Genomic DNA, 8,523 nt, shown 5'->3' with positions numbered 1-8,523 from the left:
CTAGTTTATACAAACTTAGTCGCGTCGATGCATCTTCGCTGCACATTGTGCGTCCGTTCAAATCTCTTTTTTTTACGTATTTTTTACGCGGTTCGAAGTTGTTGCGAAAATTTCTTTGGAAACCGGAATTTAAAAGACCGTAAAAAAACAGTTAGAGAATTTTAAGAGATCCCGCTGGTTCGAAAAAAAATCAGAAAAAAAACTCCAACCGCCAACTCTGCTTGCAAATCTATCTTCTGACCATCAAAACATGGTGAGTGTCATCACTGATTTGAAATTCAAATTTTGGCGGCATTGCCAACATCGCTCATCGATTTCGACCAAATTGCGATTAATCGAAAATGACAATTATATTCATACATAATTCGACGATGTGACAGAATTACAATATGTTAAAGATGTATTCTCATATATAAGCAAGGAGTATAAAATCTTTTTGAAAAAATTTGATAATCTTATGAACAGGCATAATTTGTTTACATAAAAAAATTTGTAATTACATAAAAATATAATTAGTAATTTGATACTAACTTTTTTCTATGTATATTAATAGATAAAAATAGATATTTAGAATTAGGTAGTAATTAGTTAAAAAGTTAATAACTTTTAAACTATAATCTATTAACTTATTTTCTACGTTAAAAATTTATTTGCGTAAAAAAAAAATTATAAATAAATACATTCCTACATAAAAAATAATACATTGTTATTTTATATAAACTTTATTTACAAATAAAATATTAAATTTCTTTGATAATCCATACTATAATTGTTTTGAAAAATCATTTAATTTTAAAAACTTATGAATTTTTAATTTAATATGAATAAAATGCTTTTTAAAATTTACTTTTAATTTAACTTAAGTTAATTTAATTTTAACATAACTTTTAATTCCTTTTTTGTTCAAGTAACTTTTAACATAATTAAATTAATTTTATAAGTCATTATACTTTAATTTAACTTAGTTAAAAAATTATATTAACTTATACAATCCTGTTAACATTACATTTATTTGTTTAACACAAAAAGGTACGGAAAAGCAACGCATTATATTCGCATTGAGCAATTCTGTTTGCCCATACAGCACATAATACAATACACTTTAGCAATATTGCTAGAATCTTCTGTGTTGTATGTGTGTTGAATAAATCATTGATCAAGTTAATCGATAAAAAAAAATATTCCTTCGGGACTTTACACGTTTAAAAAATTCTATTCACGATAAACGTGCTGATTTTTTTTTTCAAGTCAATGTGAACAATGCCCTTGGAATAAATTATGTAAATATGAAGTTTCGAGAAGAAACGCACATATACGCTCAGTTGTCAGGTATGATAAGAAAATATTATAAGTTTTTAACAGCTAATATCAAAATTATTCGGTCACGTACATTTATTATTTTTTTCTATAAAGCATTTTCGTAATACAGAAAGAAACAAAAAATGCGCGATATTGTTGACAGACGTTATTTATTATTTGTATATTTAGCTTCTAATTAAAAAATGTTACTTAAAAAATACATGCAGGCACTTTTAGAAATGCATAATAAAAATTGTGTAAAGAATTTACATAATCAATTAAAAAAACAAGAATTATAAAAAATATTTTTAATTAATTATAGCATATAATTAAAACAATAATGCATTTAAGTTAAAAAAATTACTTAAAAATTTTTAATTACATCCATACAATTTTTATAAATTCATTATATTATATTTAATATTAATGTGCTGTGACGTGACATTTCGATTTAATTTAACGTTCAGATATTCTTTTAATTTCTTATTCATGCATATTTCAAAGATGAAGGAAACTATAATTATTTACGAAAATTTCGAACCAATAATTTAACGACATGATATTTGCACCAACAAAGATACTAAAAACATATCATGAATTTTTTATGTTTTGCGTCACGCGCAAAAAGTAAAAAGTCATTGTGATATAATTAATTACTTTATGCGTCTCTACATCGTTTCAAAGTAGCACAAGTTGATTTTACGTACGTTTCCTAAACGATTATAAAACATATTCTAGTTAAAACGTTTTATGTCCCAATTTTAAATTTATGTGCTGTCTAATTAAAAACAATTAGGAAACATATAAAATATATACAAATCAACCCAGTAAACGGAAATAGATTGAAAAATTGTAATTTATTTTAATTCATTTAAATACAATTTGGATTAATTAAAGACAACAATTAAATCATTTCAATCCTATATATGTTAGCGATTAAAATGGATTGCGTGACCTGCGAAAACGTTTTTTGCACTGAAAAAATTGGAATCACTTTATTTTAATCCTGTTTTATAGATTAAAATGGATTATGTGGCCCGCATAACTTTTTTAAATTAAAAAAAAAAAAAAAAAGAAACAAAAAATAGAAATCTCGCATTTCAATCTTGCTTCACAGATTAAAATGGGTTCAAGGAATTCTTAAATTTTAATTGAATAAAAATGGATTCGTGTGGTCATTGCCAAATCCAAATTCTTGATTTTTTGAATCCATATTTCTATCCGTTTTTCATTTTTTGAATCCATTTCCGTTTGCTGGGTACACGTACTCCTGGGTTGAGTTTCAGTTCATATATTGATTTTTCTGAACGCAAATGTAACAGGCGTGAGCGACACGTTCAGGCTTTTACATCATGGCGTTTTTTGTCGACTTAATTTCATTTCGAAACTGAGAACGAGGCTTCGATCGAAATCGCCCGTTTCTCCCATTCGACGTTTTCATAAATGCTAGTATGTACACGCGCCGTACCGTCGCGTCGTGATCGCCGCATGCGTCGTGCGTCAGTCAGTTGAGTCAGTAGTGCGTTCGCTGCGGACCTGAGTGGTTGCAGAGATTTTCTCGTCTTCTCACATAGCCACTTGGATTTTCCTCCTTCCGCCCTGGCCAGCTTTCACAACTTTCAGTCAACTCAAGTTATATTTCCGTTTTCAGCTCGTCCGACAATACATCCGACGCGGTGCCAGCATTCGTCCTGCAATTGACGTTGCAAAAGGTAACGTATCCGCGATACTTGCATATACAGACAGAGAGCGGAATCTGGTAACAGGTGCTGCGTCACCTCGTCACTTTCTCCTTTTTCCTCGTCCCGTTTTGCACGTAGTTGTCGATGATTGCAGTTCCGTTTCTTTCCCTTGCTTTTTTTCTGCGAGGACTCCGAGCCTCGGAGTCCAAGTTGACAGGCCGTTATCTAATGTCATCGTTCCCCTTCCTTCACCCGTTTCCTCTCACGCGAATTATGCAATTCCCAGGAGAGTGGACATTCGCGATTATTGAATTGAGATAATTTTCTGATTGCACTGTCATGCTACCATTGGCTTTTTCAAGTACTATTTGCATTTGGTATCACCTGTTATTTAAGATGTATACATCTTTCAGTTTTTTTTATTTAGTATAATTAATTATAGATTATTGTTAAAGCATATTTAAAGAACGTTACGACATACTTGCTGATCATTCTTCATCTTGACAATATGATATGTCATATACACAATCAATATATTCTTACAGATCTTCTGAAAACAATGCCATGCCCCTTCTTGACACGTTTGTCTGCAAACTACGTTCGCAATTATGGATCATCCCTGATAATGAACTATCGGCAACATTGTCCAGTAATGTCGAGATTGTTCAGCACAATGGCAGAGTCGGAAGAGTCGCAGCCGATTCCAGAGCCTATTCAAAATCAGTGTCCCTTCTTGTCCAGAGAGCGGGACGCCATCAAGAAGGCTAGCCCAGCGATGGAGGAGGACGTCATCAATTTGGGCGCTATGGAACAGAAGGAAGAGACACAGTTCCCTTACGAGGAATTTTTCCATGAACAAATTATGAAAAAGAAGAAGGATCATTCGTACCGGGTGTTCAAGAAGGTAAATCGTCTGGCTGAGGATTTTCCAGTGGCTATGGAGTATTCATGGGGCGAGAAATCCATAACTGTATGGTGCTCCAACGATTACCTGGGAATGTCACGTCATCCCGCGGTGACTGGCGCGGCCCGAGAAGCGTTGGACAAGTTTGGCGCCGGTGCTGGAGGCACGAGAAACATTTCAGGGAATTCCATGGGTCACGAGATGTTGGAGAGGCGACTGGCGATGCTGCATCAGAAGGAGGCCGGTTTGCTCTTCACTTCCTGTTTCGTTGCCAACGACTCTACCTTGTTTACATTGGCAAGGATACTGCCAGGTTGTCACGTATTCTCCGACGCCGGGAATCACGCTTCCATGATACAGGGCATAAGAAACAGCGGCGTGCCGAAGCACATATTCCGGCATAACGACGTGGACCATCTGGAAGAGCTTCTGTCGAAGATGGATAAGAGCGTGCCGAAGATCGTGGCGTTCGAGACGGTGCATTCCATGACCGGGGATATCTGTCCATTGGAGGAGCTGTGCGACGTCGCCCACAAATATGGTGCAATAACATTTGTCGATGAGGTCCACGCGGTCGGACTGTACGGCTTCTCCGGCGCCGGCATCGGCGAGAGAGATTGCGTACTTCACAAGATGGATATTATATCCGGCACTTTGGGAAAGGCTTTTGGGAACGTGGGCGGTTATATAGTCGGCTCTACGAAACTGATAGATATGATAAGAAGTTACGCGGCCGGCTTTATTTTTACTACCTCGCTACCGCCCACTGTGCTGTACGGGGCCTTGACATCAGTCGAGATATTGGCATCGGACGAGGGTAGGTCGTTGAGGGCGAATCATAAGAAAAATGTAGCCTATATGAAGTCTATTCTTACTGCCGCTGGTCTTCCATTAGAACCATCGCCTTCTCACATTATTCCGATAAAGGTGAGTTACAGCCAGTTGATTTAATTAATTGGTCATCATATATATATAGAGCTAAACAATAATTATTAATATATAAAATAATATATTCTTTTTTAGATAGGAGATCCATTTGTGTGTAGTCAAATAGCGGACCACTTATTAAGGGACAAAGGACACTATGTGCAAGCTATAAATTATCCTACCGTTCCGAAGGGCGAGGAGAAATTAAGATTAGCACCAACACCAAAACATACTCAGACCATGATGGATAAATTCACGCGAGACATGATGGATGTTTTTCATCAATTGAATATATCTAAAATAGCTAAACCGAACGATGCGCCGCGTGCTATCCTGGTTCATTGACGAATGTATATATAATTTTACAAATGACTCGTACAGCACAAACCTCCAAGAAGCTGTTCTAAAGACGACCAGAGGACGTTCAAAGGCCAGGACATCCCTCGGACAAAATGTGCTGTATGGAAATTATCGTACAAATAAAACCTCTATCAGTGTATAGATAATATATTTATTTATCTAGCCGTTTATCTATTGTAATCCAACAACATATTGAATTATATATATATGAATGTATAAATCTCTATATTATCGAAGTTAACAATTAACAGAGATTTAAATAAAGTGTTGGTAAGTTACGAATTAAACTTTTGTATTTTTTCCTCTCATCATTACTTCAAAACTACCATAATGAAAATAACTATAATATTATATTATTATTTGAAACAAAGCTATTTCTCAGCATATGATATATGACCATAAGAGTAGCTACAATTATTTTTTCATCAAAAAATGGCATTTTATTTTGAAAACTTATTTTTATTGTAATTCCTAGTAGCAATTTGTTGCAAGATTGCTGTAAATCTTGCAGCAGATTTGGACAGTTTCTGTCAGCAGGATATTATAATCTGCTTTCTCAATTTGCTCAAGTTTTGCAAAAGATTCTGAACGTCACTTCTGTTGAAAGAGTCTTATGTCAGTCTGCTAACAGACTACTAGCAGACTGACATAAACTGACTATTTATAAACTGCAGTTACAAGAAGAAGCTGCTTCCAAATAGCTCGATTTTCAGGCACTGATATGCAAATGAACTGTTTGCAGCAGTATCTGCAAATAATGTATTTGCATGTACAGTGCATGAATCTTGCAAGCAGACTACTACCAGCAGGGCTGTATTGAGAATAATTGTTGCATATCTAACTCGATTCTGCTACAACAAACTCACTGTACTCAGACAATTATTTGCTCTGCAAAAATGCTACTAAGGATTATAATAAAAAATAAATTTTGGAAAAATATATGACTATATAGAACTAATTTACAATATAATCATAAATTTTCACTGTGCTATCATATATTCTCGAAAGAAAAGACTTGAAAAATCTTAATTAAAATTATAAATTAAATACCTATGTAATATACGAGTACATTTTGTACGATTATTGGCGCACGCGCACTTGTGCATCTCGTCCGCTCTCTCTGTCGCCTGCAGCTATCACCATATCACGTATCACCTTTGCTCCAAGTGCTCCAGGTTCTGCAAGGTTCTCCGGGAAAGATGCGAAAGTTCCTCTAAGAACGTCCTTGGTCGGCAGGTAGGAACGCACGTGAAAATGTCCGTGCGATAATTATAGAAAGCACGTAGCGCCAGATTCTAACGTGATTCCTTCGAAAAATCGCCCCCTTCGACTGGTATGTTTACTGGCGATCGACCGCATAGGTTAGCAAAATGAAGAACCTCATTGGTATTTTGAAAATACTCTTCCTGAATCACGCGCGCGGGCTATCCTACACCGTGACGATCACTCTCTTACTATGCTACTGTCTTCATCCGGCGCGATTCGCTTCTCACTACACCTTCATCAAGACTGAGAATATCTACGATGAGATGGAGAAATCATACCCGCCAAGGGACAATTCCTGCGTGATCTCTATCAGCGGTAGACGGTCCTCTCAACTACTCTACCCGGAGGAGCATCCTAGGGAGGACCCGGTGGCGATGGCACGTCGACTCGGTATCCTACCGGGTGGTCAGTGGAAACCTCTCAATTGCCATCCTCTCTTTAACGTGGCCATTATTCTACCCTACCGCAATCGGCAGAGTCAACTCGCCATATTCATGAATTACATACATCCTTTCCTGCAGTCGCAGAACCTGGATTACCGGATATTCGTGATCGAGCAGAGTCCAATGCGCGAGTTCAATCGCGCCAAGCTCTTTAACGTCGGCTACGCCGAGGCCACTAAGATCAATGATTTTCATTGTTTTATTTTCCAAGACATAGACTTGATACCGCAGAATCCTGACAATATCTATGCATGCACCAAAATGCCTAGGCACATGAGCTCTAGTGTAAATACTTTTCGATATAATCTACCCTATACTGGCCTGTTTGGAGGAGCAATAGCATTGACAAGAAAACAATTTGAAAGAGTAAATGGATTTTCCAATGTTTTCTATGGCTGGGGTGGAGAAGACGATGATTTCTACAGTCGTTTACAGTCCAGAGGTTTTCAGGTTTGGTTAATATAAGTCAGTATTAATACAACGCTCATTTATTTAAGTTACTTAATTGATTTTATTTCACAGATCACACGTTTTGGACCTAATGTAGCACAGTACTATATGCTGACACATAAGAAGGAACCTCCCAGTACTACAAGATTCGTAAATTTGGAAAATGGCGCTCGTAGATATGATACCGATGGACTTAGCAATTTGGAATACAGAGTATTAAATCATCAATTACGACCGTTATATTCTTGGATTTTAGCTGACGTATAATTTACAAGTTTTTTATCTAGTATTAGCAAATATCTTTTTTAAATTGACGTTGATCATGTAAGTTATTATATAGCACATTACATATTTTCTAGAAGTTTTGAAAAATTTTATCTTACACAAAATATATTAGAAATTCAACGAACAAATATCATTGTTTTAGCATGCTGTGATAGAGCACTATGATTAAATCTTGCAAGGGTATTTTTTTAACGATTGTAATAATATCCATTCTATTTCTATGTGTTAAGAGAGTTTACAGTTAAGCTTGCAACAAGTATTTCCTCATACATAAACTTAAACACATTTTTTCAACAACATTGATAGCAATGACAACAACAGTGATAATCAGTTTACTGTTGGTATGTGTATGTATATATAAAAAATAATATGTAATGTATAGTTATGTTATTGATAAGAGTTAAAGACTGTAATCATTAGATGCATTTCTTATTTTAGCTCAAAATAAGAAAAAGCTATGTCATTTAGACACGTAAAATCTAAATATCTGTCACAACATTATATTATTTAATTTCATAATTTTGTGATATTTGCCATGTAAAAGCTATTTAATGTACAAATCTACTTTAGATACATAGAAACTATTGTTGTAATCTCTGATCAATGATACTTACCTCATATCCAAAGAAATTCTGGTCCTTTTATGTTTTAAGTTAAAATAAAAGCTCAGTGTGTTCTTCATATTGATTGTTTTTAGGTATTTTAGATAATAAAACTTTTGTTATAAGATTTAATGTAGTATTGTATATTTTTAAGTATGAATGAATTAAAAAGACTATCATTGCTCAGCCTAATGCTTAATACCAACTTATTACATATCTGATTTCCTATGAATTGTAGATAAAATATAGATGTAATATTTTGTTCCTTTATATCTTTAAATATAACAAAAAATATTTCTCAGCGA

The 8,523-nt window shown here is 34.8% G+C and overlaps 2 protein-coding genes across 3 annotated transcripts; both read left to right on the top strand.

Annotated features, from left to right (window-relative positions):
- On the top strand, positions 1–5,459 carry LOC105204395 (5-aminolevulinate synthase, erythroid-specific, mitochondrial). The gene is made up of 4 exons (XM_011173491.3): positions 1–253; positions 2,951–3,011; positions 3,527–4,812; positions 4,909–5,459. Exons 1-4 carry the CDS (start codon positions 251–253, stop codon positions 5,155–5,157), a joined length of 1,599 nt encoding a protein of 532 aa, XP_011171793.1. The 5' UTR covers positions 1–250; the 3' UTR covers positions 5,158–5,459.
- An 814-nt stretch (positions 5,460–6,273) lies between these two features.
- LOC105204470 (beta-1,4-galactosyltransferase 1) lies at positions 6,274–8,410 on the top strand. 2 transcript variants are annotated; one of them, XM_026130525.2, is made up of 2 exons: positions 6,274–7,336; positions 7,404–7,587. In XM_026130525.2, coding segments are annotated over exons 1-2 (795 nt in total). In that variant the 5' UTR covers positions 6,274–6,542; the 3' UTR covers positions 7,405–7,587. The 2 variants fall into 2 exon arrangements, with proteins under 2 accessions (XP_025986310.1, XP_011171884.1); XM_011173582.3 differs by having other exon boundaries at positions 6,286–7,331; positions 7,404–8,410.
- Positions 8,411–8,523: the final 113 nt, after the last annotated feature.

Source organism: Solenopsis invicta, chromosome 7 (assembly GCF_016802725.1).
Source record: "Solenopsis invicta isolate M01_SB chromosome 7, UNIL_Sinv_3.0, whole genome shotgun sequence".
Taxonomy (NCBI): domain Eukaryota; kingdom Metazoa; phylum Arthropoda; class Insecta; order Hymenoptera; family Formicidae; genus Solenopsis; species Solenopsis invicta.
The sequence above is the reverse complement of the archived record's forward strand: the minus strand, read 5'-3'. Positions and strand labels throughout refer to the sequence as shown.